The following is a 22608-nucleotide window of genomic DNA, read 5'->3' as shown; positions in this document are numbered from 1 at the left end:
AAACAAAACAAAACCAAAAAATAAAATACGAAAGAACTGAAAATCAAACCGAATTTCAATCTATTCCAATTCCTACTCGACGCTACTTAAGATGTCCCTTAAATCACTTACTTTCAAAATAAACATTATAGTTAATTCTTTTAAGTAAAGATAATTTCAAAGGTTTTTTATTTTTATTTTATTTTATTTTATTTATTTATTTAAAAAAAATAAGGAAATTGAAAATCTTCAAATATGATTCTTTCTGATTCAAAAGGTTTACTTTTCCTATAAAGCCTGAGAACGATTTGATATTCTAAACTCGTACACGATTCCTCCCAGCAACTGTACTTTCTCCACTCTCCCTCTACTTTCAGTTCCGGCAGCAATGGCGGAAAAGAGCAACACCATGGTTCCAGTTTACAACAGCACCAAAACAACCAACGGCGGTGAGGTACTACCTCTTCCTTTTACCGCCGAAGATCACAAACCGCAGTTTCCGCCCATCGTTTCATCTTACAACGATAAAATACGTCCCATTCTTGATGCCGTCGACAAGCTCCGTCGTCTCAAAGTCACCCAAGAAGGCATCCCTCTTCCAGCCATCGTCGTTGTTGGTGACCAGTCCTCCGGCAAGTCCAGCGTTCTAGAGTCGCTTGCCGGCATAAGTTTGCCGCGTGGACAGAACATCTGCACGAGAGTACCTCTGATCATGAGGCTTCAAAACCATCCAGATCCTGTCCCAGAACTCCTTCTGGAGTATCAGAAAAAATCGGTTACGATCATGGAAGAAAGCCAGATTTCGGATGCCATCGATAAGGCCACCGTGGAGATAGCCGGAGATAATAAAGGGATATCAAATGTACCCTTAACTTTAGTCGTCAAGAAGAATGGTGTTCCAAATCTCACCATGATTGATTTGCCCGGAATAGCTCGGGTTGCTGTGGGTGATCAACCGGAAAACATTTACGAACAGATTTCAGGTATTTCGTTTATTATAAGTATTATAAATCTATGTAGACTATAAAAATACACGTGCTTTATTATTACCTTCTGAATGTTTCAGATATGATAATGGAGCACATCAAGCCTGAAGAGAGTATCATTTTGAATGTTCTTGCCGCAAATGTTGATTTTGCAACATGTGAATCGATTTGCATGTCACGACGTGTTGACACCACCGGACAAAGAACTTTAGCGGTGGTAACCAAATCCGATCAGTCGCCGGAGGGCTTACTTGAGAAGGTAACGTCAAATGATGTCAACATCGGACTTGGCTATATCTGTGTGAGAAACCGGATCAAAGATGAAACCTATGAAGAGGCTCGAATGCAAGAAGCCACACTCTTTCAAACTCACCCATTGTTGTCCAAGATGGACAAATCTATCGTAGGTATTCCTGTATTGGCACGTAGACTTATGGAAATACAGTCAATGATCATATCAAAGTGTTTTCCGGACATTGTTAAGAAGATCAATGAGAGACTTAATGCTTCGGTTTTGGAACTCAACAAGCTACCCCGGATTCCTACTAGTATTCCCGATGCAATGGCTGCTTTTATGCAAATCATTGGGTCATTGAAAGCAACTTTTCAAAAGATATTGATTCGAGGTGAGCTTGAGTATGATGATAAAGAAATGCATTGTAATGCTCGATTGGCTGAAATGTTGGATGAGTTTACAAAAGAACTCCACAAGAGTGAGAAAATTTCTGAAAATTTTCTTGTTGAGGAGATGCTGGTGTTGGAGGAAGCAAATGGAATTCGGTTGCCTTTTTTTCTCTCGAACTCGGCGTTTCTGTATTTGCTAAAGAAGAAAGTGAACGATATCTCTGATTTGCCCATAAATTTCTTAAACAAAGTATGGGGCTATCTTGAGATTGTTTGTGCTAGAGTCTTGATGGATCATTGTGGGAATCATCCACAACTTCTTCCTTCCATAAAGAAAGCATCTTTGAATGTGATGTTAAGAATGAAGGAGAAGTTGGTGGAAAGGGTTCTTGAGATGATTGAAATGGAGAGAGTCACAGATTACACTTGTGACCCCGATTTCATAGCTTCTTGGAACAAGTTAATGGGAAAGATTCGTGATAATTTTTTGAGCGCAATCATCAATCATTCAACATTTTCTCTGGAAGGTTATGGGCCGATGCTGATTGACATCAAACATCTATATAGTGTTCCAGCAACCAAAAGAGATCAAGCGTTCGACTTGAAAATGAGGATGATGGCTTACTGGAAGGTTGTTTTGGGAAGAATGGTGGATTGGATAGCTCTTGAGCTTCGGTTTGTGATACAAAAAATGGTGAACAATGAGATGGAAAAGGAGATTGTAAATGAGGTGATGGTGCGTGGTGGTGGTATGGAGAAGATGCTGGATGAACCAACTTCTGTGGCCTCAAATAGGGAGAGGCTCCAAAAGAGTATCGGTTTGCTCCAGGAGTCAAAACAAATAATCCAGCAAGTCATGGATGGTATTTGAATGATAACTGATTAAAGCTTAATTACGGCAACTAATCATTTTGTTGCAATGTTTGGTATTTAGTTGATTAGGGTTTTATTATCGGATTATAGGTATTAAGCGTTTTGATTGCATGTGGTAAATGGATCGTTGTATCTTTTTAGTAAATGGATCGTTGTATCTTTATGGTTATGTATGTGTTTTTGGTATGTTTGAAGTTAGTATCAAGGTTAATGCTTAAATGGTCTTTGTTCTCGTGTGTTCGATCAGTTAGATATTAGGGCAAGGATTTTTAAACTTACCTCATCAAGAAGCAAGTGAGGAAAACGGATTAGTGGTGACAAAATCAAAAGGACAATTCTCCAAAACTAGTTGTGCACCCTGTTGGATCTAGAGTATGGAAATAGAATCGGAAATATATTACTGAAAAACTAGGACGCGATTATATCACCATCCTTAAGGATAATTAGCCCCGAGAACAATGTTGATGGCTTTGAATGACTAAGATCCTCTCAGGACCTCCTTGATTCTAAGAATTAGAGGTAATGATTTCTCAAATTCTTCCCATGAATCCTATGATTATAATTTATAGTTGAAGAATGTGAAAGAATGAACACCAAAAACAAGGGTCAAACACATTTGTTCCTTCGTGAACAATCACAATTGTTAACAAAAAAACCAGAAAAAAAAAAAAACGAATTTTAGTTTTCCCTAAAAATACCAAAAAAATTGTTTAAGGAAAAATTAACTCACCATTAAATGTAGACTATACAGTATTGTTGAAAAATAAAACTTGGTTTTTAACTCTAAAACACTATTTTTTCCGGTTGTGGTTTTTGACTTTCATTACAAGAAATTCTCAATTTCATGGTGTGTGATTTAGGATATTTACTGGTGCCATTTTTATTTGATTAATTATCAAATTCCTCTAGACGTTATGTATAATGTAGATATCGCTCTAAACTACTTGGTTGGATAAAAAAATATTGTCTATATTATGGTAGGTTTAGAATTATATTTGAATTTTAAAATGATTGAATGTCCATTTCATTCGAATGCTATCAACCAATCTCACAATTTGAAACCACTAATGTTTTAAAATCGGTTTTTAGTTGAAACGACCTAATGACAGATTCTTGGTTCAACCACTTCGATCGTCGGTTTAACTGGTTCAACCATTGGTCTACATCTAGCAGTGATGTGTGTCGACTTTCGAGTTTTACACAGTCCAGATAACTAGATCGATCGATCTATTCAGTTTTCTTTGGAAATAGACTGTTGTTTAATGAGTTAAGTGATATTCAGGTTGATGATCGCTTGAATTATATTGAAAGACCAATGACGATATTGGATCGGAAGACGAAGGCCTTACACAACAAGGTGGTGTCATTGGTTCAGTGGCAACATCAGAAGGGTTCTTAGTGAACTTGAGAACCCAAGGTAGAGATGTGGAAGTATTACCCTGAGTTGTTCATAACAATGGACTTCAAGGATGAAGTTTGATTCAAGTAAGAGAGAATTCTAACATTCATATTGGAGGTAAATTACATTTCCAACCCTTATGTGCGAAAATTGTTGCAAATTGGCCCATAATGGCATTTTTTTTAATTTTTGGGCGAGGGGCATGTACATTGGACATACATTTAGTACGCACTGCATACGTGGCAGGATCCTAAACCCTAATTTTTAGGGTTTGGACTCTATTTAATCATCCTTAAGTCCCAAGTCCCTTTCCTCTCATCAGCCTCCAGCCCTCATTTCATCCATAGCAAACCCTAATCTCTTGTGTGTTCATTTTGAGCTTGAAAGTGTGTGTTTTGGTGTCTTTGAAGCAAAAAGAAGATTGAAGAACGACCTTCGAAGATCAAGGCCACTTAGATCCAGAAACACCTCACCTCCAAGGTTTATTTTGAGGTATAAAGCTTTGAACTTGATGATTATGTCTCTAGATCTTATTAGTTTTGGAAGTTTATGCGTATTAACCCCATAGTCTTGGTTTATTTGGGTATGAGTCCTAGACCAAATGCGTTGTCTTTTTGGACACTTAGAGTGTTTTTAAAAGATAAAAGTGTGATCTTAGGTCTTCAATTCCCTCTATGCAAGTGTTGAAATTTCTTAATGGGATAAGAAGCTAGGGTTTTAGCTTTTGGGCAATTTCTAGCCATGCAATACCATAAAGTTGGAGACTTTATTGTTAAGGACGTTAGTTGAAGACTAGATCTGGAATATGGGAAAAAGAGCTTAAGGATTAAGCTCTTAATAAGAAGGAAAAGGGGACAAGCGTGTACGTTGGGTGTACCAAATGGTACGCTGCGCGTACGCAATCAACATCTCATAATTGGTCAAAGCGTGAGTACGCCCCATGTACAAGCTGAGTACACCCAACGTACTCAGTTGAGTTTACTCGATTGACTTTGACTAGGGTTTGACCAAGTTTGATCTAAGGGTATTTTGGGTATTCTAATTATAAGTTAAGTTTGGTCATGTTCCAATGAATAGGTGACCGATTGAGTTGATATTTAAAGTTGTGTTCTCTTCAGCGATCTTTTCAGACTGAGAGGTGAGTTTTCCTCATTATACGTGGGGGTCGAAGGCACCAAGGTCGGCCCACTGGATTTGATATGTTGGTATATTGATTGATGTTATGTTGAGTATGTGGTAAATTTGTATGACTACCTGATGATTACTGATACACGTTAGATTGGTAGATCTGTATGATTACATGTATTGTTGGATATGTGTTAGACTGGTAAATCTGTAGGATTACCTGCATTTACTGGCTATTGGCTGTTATGATATATGTTGATGTGTTATGGTCGGTTGGGTTGAGGCGACCGTGGTTTGTGTTGAAGGTCAAGATACCAATGGTGGTTCGGATAGAGTGAAGGCTTGCAAGGTGGTCCAGCCAGTCAGGCCAAAGGCCCGAAGAGCAGTCCAAATAGGTTGTAGGACCGACGCAGTGGTCCAATCATGCTGAAGGCTTTGAGAGCAGTCCATATAGTCTGTAGGTCTGGTGTCGCAGTCCAATCAGGCTGAAGGCTCATGTATGCATGTTATTATTTGTATGGTTGTGTGTGATACTTTGGGGGAACTCAATAAGCTTTGGATTATGGTTTAAGTTTATGTTTTAGGTACTTAAGTTAATTGGGACAAGGCGAAGGCGTGATTGTACACATTCATCGATGATGTTTTGAGAGATTTTATGATACACTGATCTTGTGAATATTTGTATTTGACACTTGAATTGATATGAGTTTGGTTGAAAATAATGGTTTCTTTTAAGTTAAAAATGAAAAAACTTATCATGATTATTGGGATGTTACATTTTCCAAGACAATTGATTATATGGCTATTTGCTGACAAATATTCGGGACAGTGGACTATACGTTTGGAAATTATCCATTACTTTTTATGTTTGTTCTATTCCTGAACACTTACTTTAAGGATAGATTTAAAATGCTTGATTGTGATTGGTTTATTGAATTTCAGAATTTTGGAAGTATTCCATGTTATAAGTGTCTGATACTCATAATGAATAATCGACTAAAACCATCTTCTGAAACCATTACTAACTGATGACTACACATATTTGGACCAACCGTCACACAACCATCTTATGAAACCATTACTAACTGATGACTACACATATTTGGACCAACCGTCACACAACCCTTAAAATGTACCTAATATATAGACAAAATTGCAAAATTGTCCCTATGGTTTGTTAATTTCTTTGGGTAAGGTCAAAAAAAAATTTATTAGAAAAAAAGTCCCTATTTGGTGGTTTTGGTCTGTATCTCGTTAAGTTTAACAACTTGACTGTTAACTTTTTGGAAATGATGGATTTACCCCTAAGGACCATTTCTGTAGTTTTATCCTTTTACCGAAATACAAGGACCATTTATGCAATTTTTCTTTTTTATTTTATTAAATTATTGTACATTAATTCTTTTTTAATTTCTTTCTTATTCTCTTATTTTTTATTGGATTATTATATATATTAATATATAATATTTTTAATATATTATACTTTTATATTAATAAATATTTTATTAATTTTTTAATTTTGTAATTTATTTTTTATTGGATTAATTTTATATAACATCCTTAATTTCCGAGTCCAAAATTTCAATTTTAATATAACGATTTAGAAAACATTTGTCATAAAACATCACTGTGTCATATCATTTCATAAAACCATAATCTCATGTCTGAAAATCATATCATAAAATTAGTAACAATGTTAGAGTACAATCCCAATAAATCTCATAAGGTGGAATCCCATGTGTGTATGACGTGCAGCTACCGCGCCGACTCCTTCCCCTTCGCTGAAGAGGTACCTAAAACAAAACTGAAAAATGTAAGCACGGAGCTTAGTGAGTTCCCCATCTTACCACATACCATACAATCATATAACATACATATTGGCGGGCAATTCTGGGGTGCCCGACCTACTCGGTACAGCCATTCTGGGGTGTCGACCTACCCGTGTCAAGCCATCGTGGGGTGCTGACCAACCCATGTTGAGCCATTCTGGGGCGCTGACCTACCCTTCGGTCCTACAACCAGACCTCAGGGACTATTCCACCCCCTACTACTACTATCACATATGTCATAACATAAACATACTATCAGACATATCTGGGGTGTCTGAACTATCCTTCGGTCCTATCAACCAAACTTGAGGACTATTCCCCCTCCTACTACCACTATCACGTATAACATACCATGCCAACATATAAGCATATCAGAACATACTGTTGGATATATCTAGGGTGTCCGACCTACCCTTTGGTCCTAACAACCAAACTTTACTAATATCGCGTATAACATATCATGCCAACAATTAACATATCAGGTAGTACCAAACCTAGATGAATATCATAAAGACAATAATCTAACATACAACTCTTAGTGGTGGGCCAACATTGTGGTCGTAGACCTACTGCTATCGGAAGGTAACTCACCTCGTAAGGCTGACTACTGAAAATCTGATCGACAGATGTTTGACTGCTGCTCCGGTGATCTTCCGACTATAAATCCATAAAACACTTAATAAGACATTGATAACTACTCTTAGTAAAAAGATGATTGTTTTACGCATGACCAAGTCAAAGTTAAAGTCAACTTTCAGTTGACCCGACTCGCCGAGTTGGGCCGCCAACTCGTTGAGTCCCTATCCTTTCATCTGCCCTTCTTCATGCCTCTGCTCGTCGAGTATGGCAATGACTCGACGAGTTCTCCTTCTAAAACAACCCCGAATGAACCTTCATCCGACTCGCCGAGTTGTATGAACAACTCGTCGAGTTCATCTCCATCCTATTAACAGGTCCTGCCCTTGACTCGCGAAGTTGTATGAACAACTCGTCAAGTTCATCTTTGAAAGTTGGGAGATTGCCTTGGACTCGCCGAGTCCGTTCATAGATTCGCCGAGTCCTATGATCTCCAGGTGTATGGATAAGTCCAATGCGTTGGGTCACTCCCCTGGACCCCACTAAGACCACTCTAACACTCACTGGGTTCCTTCGAACCATAACAGAAAAGGGAAGTCAAGCCGAGTCGAGAATAACCAAGTCTCATTTCTCGATTGCTAATGAACAACACTTGACCAAAAGATAGATCTAGACTTCTAAGATTGATCTAGCATGTAAAGTTACAAACTTTATGTGCATGCATGGGACTATGAGCTCAAATGGCCCTAAATGAGACTCTTAAGATGCATGGGGCTCTCTAAGGCTCCAAAATCAGTCCCATTCTGCCTTGTAACCCCTTAAAGACCTTGGATCCGAAGTCTTAGCCCCCAACCATGCTTGCACTCATGATTGGTTGCTAAGAATGTCTCCTAAAAGCCCTAAATTACCCCCAAAAGGGATCTAAAACATGAAAGAGCAAGGTATCAGCTTTATATCTCTAAAGGACTGCAGAGGGTGTACAAACTCGAACTCCTCTGGCGTCCTCTTGATTCCTCAAGCCTTTCTCTTCCTTCTTATGTTCCAAAATCACCAAAAACCACCACAAGGACCTTAGATCTTTACATAAACGATTAGGGTTTGATATGGAGAGTTTTGAGAGCAATAGGGACGAAGGGAGGCTGAATGAGATGCTTAAATAAGGTGCAATCCATTTCATTAGGGTTTTACTCAAAGATTACCTACTCGTTGAGTCAGTCTATCGACTCGTCGAGTAGGTCACTTAAAATGTCCTCGGGTTCCGACTCTTCTCGACGAGTTAGACCTCCAACTCGTCGAGTCCCAGAGAAAAACATGAACATAAAAAATACTTTGAATTAAGTGTGTACCAGGAATCGAGTGCTACAAATCTCCCCCACTTATTTTAGACTTCGTCCTCGAAGTCTGTTTCTCGATCCTGAAAAAGCTCTGGATAATGCTCCATCATCTCGTCCTTTGGCTCCCACGTCCATTCCGAGCCTTTTTGGTGCTGCCATTGCACCTTCACTAGCTTGGCCTTCTTGTTCCTGAAATCCTTCGACTTCCGGTCGAGGATTGCCACAGGCTGGTCAATGTAAATCAGGCTGTCATCCACCTAAATATCCTCCAGACGTACCACTGCAGAGTCATCCAACAAGCACTTTCGCAACTAGGAGACTTGCAACGTACTGTGAATCTAACTAAGTTCGGCCGGTAGATCCAACCGATATGCCACCTTGCCCACACGGGCTATAACCCTGAAAGGTACAATATACTTGGGGACCAGCTTGCCCTGCTTCCTGATTCGGATGACGCCCTTCCATGGCGACACCTTCAGGAGTACCATATCCCCAACTTAGAACTCCAAGTCCGAGCGGTGTTTGTCTGCATAACTTTTATGCCGACTCTGAGCGGTCTGAAGCCTGCTCCTGACCTGCTGAATCCTCTCTGTCGTCTTGAGCACCATTTCGGTGCTCCTTATGACCCTCTGGCCCACCTTACCCCAACATGCACTTCCTCCCATATAGCATCTCAAAGGGAAGACGAACGATACTCGTGTGGTAGCTGTTGTTGTAGGAGAACTCAGCTAATAGAAGATAGGTATCCCAACTACCACCGAAGTCCAACACGCACACCCACAACATATCATGTAGTGTCTGGATGGTCCGCTCGCTCTGCCCATTCGTATGTGGTTGAAAAGCGGTGCTAAAGTGTAGACGAGTACCCAACTCATCGTGGAATTTCTTCCAAAATCTGGAAGTGAACCGCACATCTTTGTCAGAAATCATGGAGACCGGCACTCCATGCCGATCCACCACCTCTCGAATGTAGATGTCGGCCAGCTTCTCGGCCGATATACTCTCCTGGATCGGTATGAAATGGTCACTCTTGGTTAATCGATCCACAATGATCCATATGGAATCTACTCCCCGCGCGGTCCTGGGAAGTTTGGTGATGAAATCATGGTAATATCTTCCCATTTCCACATGGGAATATCTAACGGCTGCATCTTGCCGTGTGCCCTCTGGTGCTCGACTTTGACCTTCCTACAGGTCGAGCACCGCTCCACATACCATGCTACATCCCGCTTCATGCAGGGCCACCAATAGTCAAGATGAAGATCTCTATACATCTTCGTCGCCTCGGGATGAATGGAGAATCAGGACTTGTGCGCCTCCATCATCAGAACCTGGCTCACACCCCCGTGGTATGGAACCCACACCCTGCGGTGCAGTGTCAATAACCCTCGGCTATCATAGTCGAAGGAGGAAACCTGGCCCACTATATGTTCGCTCTTCTGATGTTCCTCCTTCATAGCCTCCCGCTGGGCCTCTCGGATCTGCTCCAATAGTGGAGTCACTACTGTCATCCGCATGCAAAAGTCTTTGATTGGCATTGCCTTATGTCTAAGCGCCTCGACCACTACATTAGCCTTCCCCGGGTGGTAAAGGATCTCGCAATCATAATCCTTCACCACATCTAACCACCGACGTTGCCTCATGTTCAGATTCGGCTGATCCATGACGTATCTCAGACTCTTATGGTCCGTGTAGATGGTACATCAAACCCCATAGAGATAGTGTCTCCATATCTTGAGGGCGAAGACAATCGCCCCCAACTCCAAATCGTGCATCGGGTAGTTCGCCTCATGGGGCTTCAACTGCCTCGAGGCGTAGGCGATGACATGCCCTCTCTGCATCAATACTGTGCCCAAACCCGAAATAGACGCGTCGCAATATACAACAAAATCCTCTACGCCCTCAGGTAGAGCTAAGATTGACGCCTCACACAATCTCTATCCCAGTGTCTCGAACGTTGCCTGGTGCTCAGGCCCCCAACGAAAGACTATGACCTTCTTCGTTAGCCGAGTCAAGGGTACGACTATCTTGGAGAAATCCTGGATGAATCTCCGATAGTAGCCGACTAATCCCTGGAAACTTTGAATCTCAGATGGAGACTTTGGAACCTCCGATCTCATCACGGCCTCCACCTTGGCCGGATCGACCAGAATACCATTATGGTTGATAAGGTGCCCAAGAAACTACACCTCGCGCAACCAGAACTCACACTTGGAGAACTTGGCGTACAAGCTCTCCCTCCTCAGAGTATCCAAAACCTCTTGCAGATGCTCCTCATGTTGCTCCTGCGTCTTGGAGTAGACTAGGATATTATCAATAAAAACTATCACAGACCGATCCAACATTGGTCTGCACGAGGTCCATGAATACAGCAGGAGCATTGGTGAGCCCGAAGGGCATCACCACAAACTCATAAGGGCAATAACGAGTCTGAAAAGTAGTCTTCTGAATATCCTCATCTCTGACCCTCATTTGATGATAGCCTGACCGCAAGTCTATCTTGGAAAACCAAGATGTAACGGTTCTTCACCGTTACCTTGTTGAACTCCCAATAGTCTATACACATTCGATGTGACCCTTCCTTCTTGTTTACAAATAGAATCGGGGCTCCCCAGGGTGAATTGCTCGGTCTAATGAATCTCTTGTCTAACAGCTCCTGCAGTTGCGTAGACAACTCCTGCATCTCAGGAAGAGCCAACCGATACGGTGCCTTGGCTATTGGAGCCTCACCAGGACTAGGTCGATCCTGAACTCTACCTACCTCTCCGGAGGTACCCCAAGCAACTCCTCAGGGAAAATATCCGCAAACTCTCGTACCACAGGCACATCGCCCACCGTTGCCTCACTTGCTTCCTGGGTATCCATAACATAAGCAAAAAATCCTATGCAACCCTGCTAAATGTAGCACCTAGCTCTCGCTGCTGAATATAGATCTGGTCCTTGATGTGGCCTCTCGCCCTGAACCACCAGATCTCCGCCACTTGGGTTCTTGATCCGCACCAACTGTTGCGCGCAGTCAATCACTGCCCCATTGGTGCTTAGCCAATCCATACCAATAATAACCTTGTTCCCCCGCAAAGGTATGGGAATTAGATCTACCAGGTAACGCTCCTCGAATAACCTCAAGACACAATCTCAGTAGACCTCTGATGCTCGCACTGATCGGTCGTCTGCAATCTCGACCTCCAAAGGGCAATCCAACATGCCTAAAGACTCAAGAAACATCTTGCTAAGTGCAAGAGAGACAAACGATCGGGTAGCACCCAAATCAAACAATACCTGAATTGGAATATCGTTCACATGGAACGATCCTAAACAAAGCACATACACATCAATATATATTCATCATATAAATAAAAACCAGAGAGAAGGAATCTGTAACAACCTAAATTTCACATCCAAAAATTTCATTTTTAATTAATGGATTTGCAGAATGCTTATAAGTAACAATGTGAAATCATATCATCTCATAAACAATGTATCATGTCTGAAAACCCAAATACTGAAAATAATATCATGTCAGAGTACAATGCCAGAATATCTCATAATGCGGAAGGTAACGAGAGTGTCTATGATATGCAGCTATTGCGCTAGCTCCTTCCCCTTTTCTGAAGAGGTGCCTGAAACCAAAACTGTAAACCGTAAGCACAAAGCTTAGTGAGTTCCCCCAACATACCACATATTATATAATCACATAACATGAATATATTGCCAGGCATATCTGGGTGCCCGACCTACCCCTTCGATCCTCTCGACTGGATATTGCCTAGCATATCTGGGTCCTGGCCTCCCCTTCGGTCCTCTCGACCAGATACTGCCTAGCATATCTGGGTGCTGGCCTCCCCTTCAGTCCTCTCGAACGGATACTGGGGACTATTTCACCCTTCTACTACTACCACATAACATGTAACATATAATCATATCCTATCTAGTATGACTGGGTATGACTACCCCCTTTGGCCCTATCGACCGGAAATCTTGGGGACTGTCTCCCCAACTGCTACCAGCATATAACATCATATCACACTAGCACATAGCATATCATGTAGTAGAAAACCTAGATGAATATCACAAAGACAATCATCTAACATACGACTCCTACTGGTGGGCTGACCTTGGTGCCTTAGACCCACCGCTACTGGAAGGTAACTCGCCTCGTAAGGCTGACTGCTGAAAAGCTGATTTGTAGATGTCTGACTGCTGCTCCGGTGATCCTCCAACTATAATTCCATAAAAGACTTAATCAGACATTAATAACTACTCTTAGGGTAATGACTAATTTACCCCTGACCAAGTCAAATTCAAAGTCAACTTTCAGTTGAACTGACTCGCCGAGTTGGGTCGCCAACTCGTCGAGTCCCTATCCTTTCAACTGCCCTCATTCACGCTTCTACTCGTCGAGTTTAGCAATGACTCGATGAGTTCTCCTTCTTTACGAACCTCGAATGATCCTTCGTCCGACTCGCCTAGTTGTATGAACAACTCGTCGAGTTCACCTTCAACTGTTGAACAAGTTCTAACCTTGACTCACCGAGTTGTATGAACAGCTCATCGAGTTCATCTTCATTTGTTGGGAGATGGCCTTGGACTCACTGAGTTTGCTCATGTACTCATCGAGTCCTATGACCTCCAGGTCTATGGCTAAGTCCAAAACATTGGGTCACTCCCTTGGACTCTCTAAAACCCTTCTAACACTCAACTGGGTTCCTTTGAACCCTAACATAAAAGGGAAGTCAAGACTCGGACCCGCTGAGTCGAGGTTGTCCAAGTCTCATTTCTCGATTTATAATGTACAACACTTGTACAAAAATATAGATCTAGGCACCTAAGATCGATCTAGTACGTAAAGTTACGAACTTTACGTGCATTCATGGGATTTTGAGCTAAAATGATCCTAAAAGAAGCTCTTGAGTTGCATGGGGGCTTTCCATGGGTCCAAATGCAGTCCTTTTCTACCTTCTAACTCCTTTAAGGAGCCTGGATCAGAAGCCTCAACCCCCAACCATGCTTGCAATCATGGTTGGTCACCAAGAATGGCTTATAAAATCCCTAAATCTCCCCAAAAAGGGATCTAATGCAACAAGAAGCAAGGTGTTGACTTTATACCTTCCAAGAATTGTAGATGATGCACAAGCTTGACTCCTCTGGCCAACCTCATGGACCCTCAAGCTTTTCCTTCCTTCTACCCACCACAAACCACCAAGAATCACCAAAAAGCCTTTAGATCTTCACAACACTATTAGAGTTCTGTATCGAGTGTTCTAGGAGCATAAATGGGCGATGGAGGTTGTATAAGGTCGTTTAAATAGGGTACAAACCATCAGATTAGGGTTTTGTCCAGACAAGGTCTACTCGTCGAGTCATACTGCCGACTCGACGAGTCCGCCACTTATCCCCCGGGTCCAAGTCACTTCAACTCAATGCATTGGGCCTTCAACTTGCCGTGTGACATCCCCATTTTCACGGCCAAAAAAGATCGATTTGTTTATGCTTTGTTTTATAAAAATCAGAGTAATCCTTTGATTAAAAGAGTTGCGGAATTTGTTCCCAAAACAAAATATGATAAAATTTATCAAAACGTTTCTCAAGAGAATGTATTTTCATTAATTAAATAATAAAATATTGGGATGTCATGTTCCGATACAGACCAAAAGCATAAACAGTACAATACAGACCTTACAACAGTTATTTGTAACTACTGATCTATAATCCAAAATCTCTCGTCAAGTCCACCAATTTATACTCTTGTGCCATTACCTATAATGGAAAGAAAACTGAGTGTGTCAGACTTGGGGAGCCACGTGAGCATATAGGGTTTTCAACCCACAATAATACATTTATTATTCAATCATCAAACAATCAACCCAAATACCCATCCCCATATCTCTTTTATTTTCTCAAGGGTTTACCCTAAGAACCAACTATCGTTCATTCATTCATTCCTAAGGATTTACCTAAGGAGCTGGCACAAAGTCCATTTGCTACTATGGTTTATACAACAGGCACTACGTCACATAGTCACCAGGGTTCATACAATTGGCACTACGTCTCATAGTCACTAGGGTTTACACAATAGGCACTACGTCTTATAGTCACCTAGGTTTACACAACAGGCACGAAGTCACATCGTCACCAAGGTTTATCAAATAGGCACGAAGTCACATCGTCACCAACTATTCCATCTACCTATGTTCTACCCAACATTTCTGTAGATATAAATACAAATGCAATTTAAATCATTTAACACCCGTATAAAAACATCAATTCCAAGCCCATCTCAAATAGACAAATAATATATAACACATAGCACGTTTTCATAGCTATTACTTTATATTTATGTGTTAGAAGAAAGTAACTATACACTCACTTGATCAGAAGATGATCGGACAGCGCTACGGCTTGTAGAAGTAGTATTCTTCGGTGAAACCGGAAGATCTTCACAAAAACCAGGCTTTTTGCGGGCAGAGCTTCGGCTCGGGAATTTCACTTCTCAGGATCTTTGGGGCTTCAAGACTTGCATCGGGTCTTGGGAATGATATCGGGGCTTCGGGGTATTTCTTGCACGCAAAACGAGGTAAAACGTGAGAGAAAGGGAAGAATGGGGCACCAAAACTCGGTTGCACTCGACATCTATTTATAAGGGCTGAAACCCTGAATTACGTTGGGCGTAATCTTTAGTTACATTGGGCGTAACCTGGATAAGGTCGCTGACTCCCCCCCTCCCCCCCTTTTTTGGATAATATTGGAATTTATAATTAAATTTAATATTTTAATTATTTAATAAACTTCAAAAATTCATATCATCTTCATACGAACTCCGTTTTTGACGTTTTTTATATTCACGCCTAGGTGATACTATGCTCTACAACTTTTGTTTAAACTCCATCGGCTAATTTTGATTTTATTTTTAATATTTATTTTAGTAGGCCGGGACAAGAAAACTCCGTTATAAATTCATAACTTCTTCATCCGACGTCCACTTTCATCTGTCTTTTTACTGTTGCACTACTATGAACAAGATCTTCGATTCTTGTTTAGATTGTTTTGGCTAAAAACCGCTCAATCTCAAAACGAGTATTCGGGCTGCATTCCACTAAGTCGAAACTTAGAAAAATCATAACTTCCTCATACGAAGTCAAATTTGGACGTTCTTTTTATGCACGCTTACGGTTTAACGAACTCTACGACTTTCGTTTAGATCGCTAAGGCTAAATATCGCTCGAAAGTAAATTCACTTTTTACGTCATTTAGCGTCGTGTTGGTTCTGTCGCGAAACTTCGACAGGTCATAACTTCTTCGTTATAACTCGGATTTCGGCGTTCTTTATATGTATGGAATCCTTGTAACATATACTGTAACTTAGTTAAGATTAATCTTTCTGAATAATCTTCCATCAAAAAGTCATTTTTGACGCTTATCGTCTCTAAATTGACTAGCTTTAATCTACGGGCGTTACAATTATCTCCCCCTTAAGATGATTACGTCCCGGAATCATCAATGAAATAAGAATTGTATAATGATCCATATGTTATTTCTTCATCCTAGGTAATACTCGTAGCTCCTATGTTTCCTCGAAAGAGTATTTAACTCTAGCGCTTCTTGACTGTAGACGATGCTCAATCTTACATCCGCTTTTCTTACCATGTTGTACTTTCAATCGTAACCTTTGAGTTACCAAATAAGTCCTTATTGAGGACTCCTTCTTCTTCTTAGGATAAGTACTTTCCTTTATCTATTGTAACACACCAATGGTTCATGTTCTAATGACCTCTCATCGTATGATGCAACACTTAGACTTAAGTCTCTTAGAGTCAAATTCCATAATGGAATATACCTTCCTTCATATTCTAATGTGATATAATCACATTTTTGTATGTAGCATTTCTAGCTCCAAGCTTCCTTAACAACGAGCGTGATGCCATCGATCACACTGATTTCAATATTCTAGCTTAAGTCAAATGTTGCATCGAACTCGGTTCTCTGAACCACGTAACAAACTCATCGTAGTCGGCTCAATTTGATATGACCACTAGGGTCAGAATCTCAGTTATCTTTTTAGTCATTACCGAAACAATGGTAACAACATACTTGCATAAAACCAAACTCAATTACAAGCTTCTTGGTAACCTTGTGACTTCCCCTGATCCAAGCGTGAGTCCTGTGCTTCCAGTAGTATAGATCACTACTACTATTCACACCTACTCATACTCATCCCAAGTATTGTCTCGCAGTCCCCAAGTCCTAAAATCACAAAACAATTTAACACATACGAATGTGTCCAATTAATCATAAAAATTTTCCTAGACTCTACTAGGACTTCTTCCATGCGTATCTTCAATCATCAACTCAACTTCAACTCGGTTGGTGATGGAAATTCCAGACAATGGGACAATTTCAAGAATTGCACAAATCGGTCCATCATCTTGCCAATCGAAGGTGTACTTCAGACATATCGTACTCCTCCAAACGTTCCGTTATTTTATCATACATATTCTAAAGGCAACATACCACTCTTACGATATCTTCCGATAGGTATCATTCACTATCACAAGCCTTTCATATCCTCCATCTACTCAATTCTCTATGAGTCTTCACCATAACATTTTGTATACCTAAGCATATGTTGGTGTACCGGGCGAGAATTTAAGATAAGAAAGCTTTATTTACAATAGACGTATAAATCTCCCTATCACTCTGAAACGTTTACATGCTAGTTCTAATACCGTATTTGTACGCTTAGAATCCTAAACACATAAGGTTTCTAGACCCGGTCGACAACAGACCATAGATCCGAACAAATAATATCATATATGGCAAACATATAACATTTATCACATAAAAGCATTTTAGGCAACTTTCCTAAAATATACTAGTGTTCGTGTCTAAAATATGGTAGACACTCATCTCACAATCATTGCTTAGCATTATTAGTTTAAGTCTAGAAATCCTACAGATTTCCAAGTTCGCTTAAACTAATGCTCTGATACCAACTGTGACATCCCCATTTTCACGGCCAGAAAAGACCGATTTGTTTATGCTTTGTTTTATAAAATCAGAGTAATCATTTGGTTAAAAGAGTTATGGAATTTATTCCCAAAACAAAATATGATAAAATTAATCAAAACATTTCTTAAGAGAATGTATTTTCATTAAATAATAAAACCTCGGAATTTCAAGTTCCGATATAGACCAAAAGCATAAACAGTACAATACAGACTTTACAACAGTTATTTGTAACTACTAATCTATAATCCAAAATCTCTCGTCAACTCCACCAATTTATACTCTTGTGCCATTACCTGTAATGCAAAGAAAACTGAGCGGGACAGGTTTGGGAGCCTGGTGAGTATATAGGGTTTTCAACCCATAATAATACATTGATTATTCAATCATCAAACAATCAACACAAATACCTATCCCCATATCTCCTTTATTTTCTCAAGGGTTTACCCTAAGAACCAACTGTCCTTCATTCATTCATTCCTAATGATTTACCTAAGGAACTGGCACAAAGTCCATTTTCTACCACGATTTATACAATAGGAACTATGTCTCAAATTCACTAGGGTTCATACAATTGACACTACGTCTCATAGTCACCAAGGTTTACACAATAGACACTACGTCTCATAGTCACCTAGGTTTACACAACAGGCACGAAGTCACATCGTCACCAAGGTTTATCAAATAGGAACGAAGTCGCATCGTCACCAACTATTCCATCTACCCATGTTCTACCCAACATTTTTGTAGATATAAATACAAACGCAGTTTAAATCATTTAACACCCGTATAAAAACATCAATTCCAAGCCCATCTCAAATAGACCAATAATATATAACACATAACACGGATTTAATAGCTAATACTTTATATTTATGTGTTAGAAGAAAGTAACTATACAGTTACTTGATCAGAAGATGATCGGACAGCGCTACGGCTTGTAGAAATAGTACTCTTTGGTGAAACCGGAAGATTTTCACAAAAACCGGGCTTCTCGCGGGCAGAGCTTTGGCTTGGGAATTTCACTTCTCGGGATCTTTGGGGCTTCGGGACTTGCTTCGGGTCTCGAGAATGATATCGGGGCTTCGGGGTATTTCTTGCATGCAAAACGAGGTAAAAATGCGAGAGAAAGGGAAGAATGGAGCACCAAAACTCGGCTGCACTCGACATCTATTTATAAGGGCTGAAACTCCGAATTATGCTGGGCATAATCTTTAGTTACGCTGGGCGTAACCTGGATATGGTCGCTGACTCCCCCCCCCCCCCCTTTGGATAATATCAAAATTTATAATTAAATTTAATATTATAATTATTTAATAAACTTCAAAAATTCATATCATCTTCATACGAACTCCATTTTTGACGTTCTTTATATTCACGCGTAGGTGAGACTATGCTCTACAGCTTTCGTTTAGACTTCGTCGGCTAATTTTGAGTTTATTTTTAGTAGGCCGGGACAAGAAAACTCCGTTATAAATTCATAACTTCTTCATCTGACGTACGTTTTCATCTTTCTTTTTACTGTTGCCCTACTATCAACAAGATCTTCGATTCTCATTTAGATTGTTTCGGCTAAAAACCGCTCAATCTCAAATCGAGTATTCGGGCTGCATATCGCTAAGTTGAAACTTAGAAAAATCGTAACTTCATCATACAAATTCAGATTTGGACGTTCTTTTTATGCACGCTCACGGTTTAACGAACTCTAAAAATTTTGTTTAGATCGCTAAGGCTAAATATTACTCTAACATAAATTCACTTTTTACGTCGTTCAACGTCGTATCGGTTCTGTCGTGAAATTTAGACAGGTCATAACTTCTTCGTTATAACTCGGATTTCGGCGTTCTTTATATGTACGGAATCCTTATAACATATACTATAACTTAGTTAAGATTACTCTTTCTAAATAATCTTCCATCAAAAAGTGATTTTTGACGCTTATCGTCTCTAAATTGACTAGCCCTAATCCTTATAACATATACAATAACTCAGATGTATTAATAGTAGGTGTAAGGGCAGTACAATCCCTGCTGAAGTTCCCCGTCTTGCTGCACTTGTAGCAGCCCAACTATCCCAACCTGCAAGCTCCCTGATGTGGCCTACCACATGTCCTGCAACGGCACTATCCTGACTAGCCTTTCGGCCTAGCGCCTGATCCCTTGGGCTTCTTACCCGAAGCCCCAATCATCTGTCCCTCATCGGCCTTCCTCTTACGGATGTGCTCCAAATCAATCTCTCTCTCCTTTTCCCTGGCAATCATGGACTCTAGGGTAGGACAAGCTGAAAAGCTGACATGCTCCCGAATATCGTCTCGCAACATTTCGTGATAGTGGGTCCTCCTCATATCCTCGTCTCCCCTCCTCATATCCTCGTCTCCCGCATACTGAGGTACCAATAAAACCCTCTCTCGGAACTTGGTGGTGATCTACGCCACTGTCTTCATCGTCTGTCTCATATCCAGGAACTCTCGGGCCAACTGCTCAAGCTCCACAGCAGGTGCGAACTCAGCTCTAAACCGGGTCACAAAATCCGGCCATTTCATAGCCTCAATAGCCGAGGCTCCCAGAGAGTCACCAACCAACTCCCACCAATCCCTATCCCTGTCCCTCAAGCATCCTATTGCATATCGTACCTTCGACCCCTCGGGGCAGAAGCTGGTCAACTGTGCAGACTCAATGTCTGCAATCCACCGTGTGGAAACAATGGGGTCCTTTGCCCCATGGACATCCGACGAACCACTGCCCCTGAAGTCCTTAAAGGACAGTGTGTGTGATCCTGACTGGCTAGTCGCCATGTCACTCCTGAACACCTTGAGGCGATCCTCCATCAACTCTACTATCCCTTCCTTGATCGACCCAAAGATAATCGGGGTCGCATCAAGGATGCCTCTAGTAATCTCTGACGCGATAAATTTGTGTAGCCTCTCATCCACTGGTTCGGAACCCAAAACCTCTCCTGATCCCTCTCTTGAACTGCCAATTGCTGGTCTAAGGCGTAGTACCACCATTCTGCAAACACATAATGACAATTGTCAGAAACATTGTTATATCTAGAGGGATCACATCTACCACGAGTTCCCTGGTCTTGTCTCAACCTTCCTTGACTTAAGTATGGATCCTCTACTTTCAGTAGTATGGGTCCATACTACCTTCCACATCTATCCATACTTTCCTCAAGAACTGCCTTGACTCCACCAAGTCCATTCTACTACTACTGTTCTCTACTACTCTCATCCTAGGCTTACCCTAGGGAAATCTTCGACTACACTTAGTCCTCAGCTGCTGAAGGCCTATTCTTAAATGCCAATTAGCTACCACCTGAATACTATCACATGCAACGAGGCTCGGATAATCCTTCAAGTAAAGGAATCATACCTACCACGGTTACAACTCAGACAAGAGCTACGCAATAGGGTCAAATCCAATACTCTAAGATTATTTAACCCTGATTGCATGCGACTTCATCGTATTCACCTAATAGTTAAATCCTATTACTCAGAGTCTCGCAAAGCACAAAGCAAGTAGCATTCAGACCAAAGGGAACAAACTCAAGCAATTCTATTCACCTAACAAAAATCTGTACTAGCATGCGATGTAAGCTCATATAATCAGGCCTAACCTAAAAAGACTATCCTATCTCTGTCTAATCAACATTATCATGTGGCTCAAAGCACATATAACAGGCATACAAGGCATCCTTCCTAGATCATTAGTCCTAATCTAGCATGTTGATCTACTAGATGATAATCATAACATAAACTTGTATGTGTACTTTAGGGAAAACTTACTTGAGCTCGGCTGGTCGCGCACATCACACACCTTGTTCTTTCTCAAAACTCTTTAACTTAGATTTTAGAAAACCATTTTCTTTGTAACACTCTTTTAATCCCTCAGTTTAAGTCCAGACACTCCCGAGGGTGTGTCTGATTCCCTAAAACCAAGGCTCTGATACCAACTTGTAACATCCCCAATTTTCGAGTCCAAAAATTTCAATTTTAATATAACGATTTAGAAAACATTTGTCATAAAACATCATGGTGTCATATCATTTCATAAAACCATAATCTCATGTCTAAAAATCATATCATAAAAGTAGTAACGATACAATCCTAAGAAATCTCATAAGGCGGAATCCCATGTGTGTATAACGTGCAGCTACCGTGCTGGCTCCTTCCCCTTTGCTGGGGTGCCCGACCTACCCCATACAGCTATCCCGGGGTGCCGACCTACCCGTGTCAAGCCATTCTGGGGTGCTGAACTTTCCCATGTCGAGCCATTCTGGGTGCTGACCTACCCTTCGCTCGTACAACCGAACCTCAGGGACTATTCCAACCTACTGCTACTATCACATATATCATAATATAAACATACTATCGGACATATATGGGGTGTCTGAACTACCCTTCAGTCCTATCAACCGAACTTGGGGACTATTCCCCCTCCTACTACCACTATCACGTATAACATATCATGCTACCATATAAGCATATCATAACATACTGTTAGACATATCTAGGGTGTCCGACCTACCCTTCGGTCCTAACAACCGAACTCTACTAATATCGTGTATAAAATATCATGCCAGCAATAAACATATCAGGTAGTAGCAAACCTAGATGAATATCACAAAGACAATCATCTAACATACAATTCTTAGTGGTGGGCTGGCATTGTGGACGTAGACCCACCGCTACCGGAAGGTAACTCACCTCATAAGGCTGACTGCTAAAAAGTTGATCGACAGATTTCTCACTACTGCTCCGGTGATCCTCTGGATACAAATCCATAAAACACTTAATCAGACTCTAATAACTACTCTTAGGAAAAAGATGACTGTTTTACCCCTAACCAAGTCAAAGTCAAAGTCAACTTCCAGTTGAA

The 22608-nt window shown here is 40.8% G+C and overlaps 1 protein-coding gene across 1 annotated transcript; it reads left to right on the top strand.

Moving 5' to 3' along the window:
- The first annotated feature begins 289 nt into the window (after positions 1–289).
- LOC145014227 (dynamin-related protein 4C-like) lies at positions 290–2648 on the top strand. Its single transcript, XM_078972602.1, has 2 exons — positions 290–962; positions 1046–2648. The coding sequence occupies exons 1-2, from the start codon at positions 368–370 to the stop codon at positions 2458–2460; spliced, it is 2010 nt and encodes a 669-aa protein (XP_078828728.1). The 5' UTR covers positions 290–367; the 3' UTR covers positions 2461–2648.
- The last annotated feature ends 19960 nt before the right edge of the window (positions 2649–22608 follow it).

This window comes from Lactuca saligna, chromosome 9, assembly GCF_052625555.1.
Source record: "Lactuca saligna cultivar CGN05327 chromosome 9, ASM5262555v1, whole genome shotgun sequence".
NCBI lineage: Eukaryota > Viridiplantae > Streptophyta > Magnoliopsida > Asterales > Asteraceae > Lactuca > Lactuca saligna.
Note: the sequence above shows the minus strand (reverse complement) of the source record. Positions and strands in the feature narration are given on the sequence as shown.

Coding starts and splice junctions, on each gene's coding strand:
- LOC145014227 (XM_078972602.1), top strand. CDS start 368: ATGGCGGAAAAGAGCAACACCATGGTTCCAGTTTACAACAGCACCAAA. Junction 963..1,045: donor CATTTACGAACAGATTTCAG/GTATTTCGTTTA, acceptor TGAATGTTTCAG/ATATGATAATGGAGCACATC.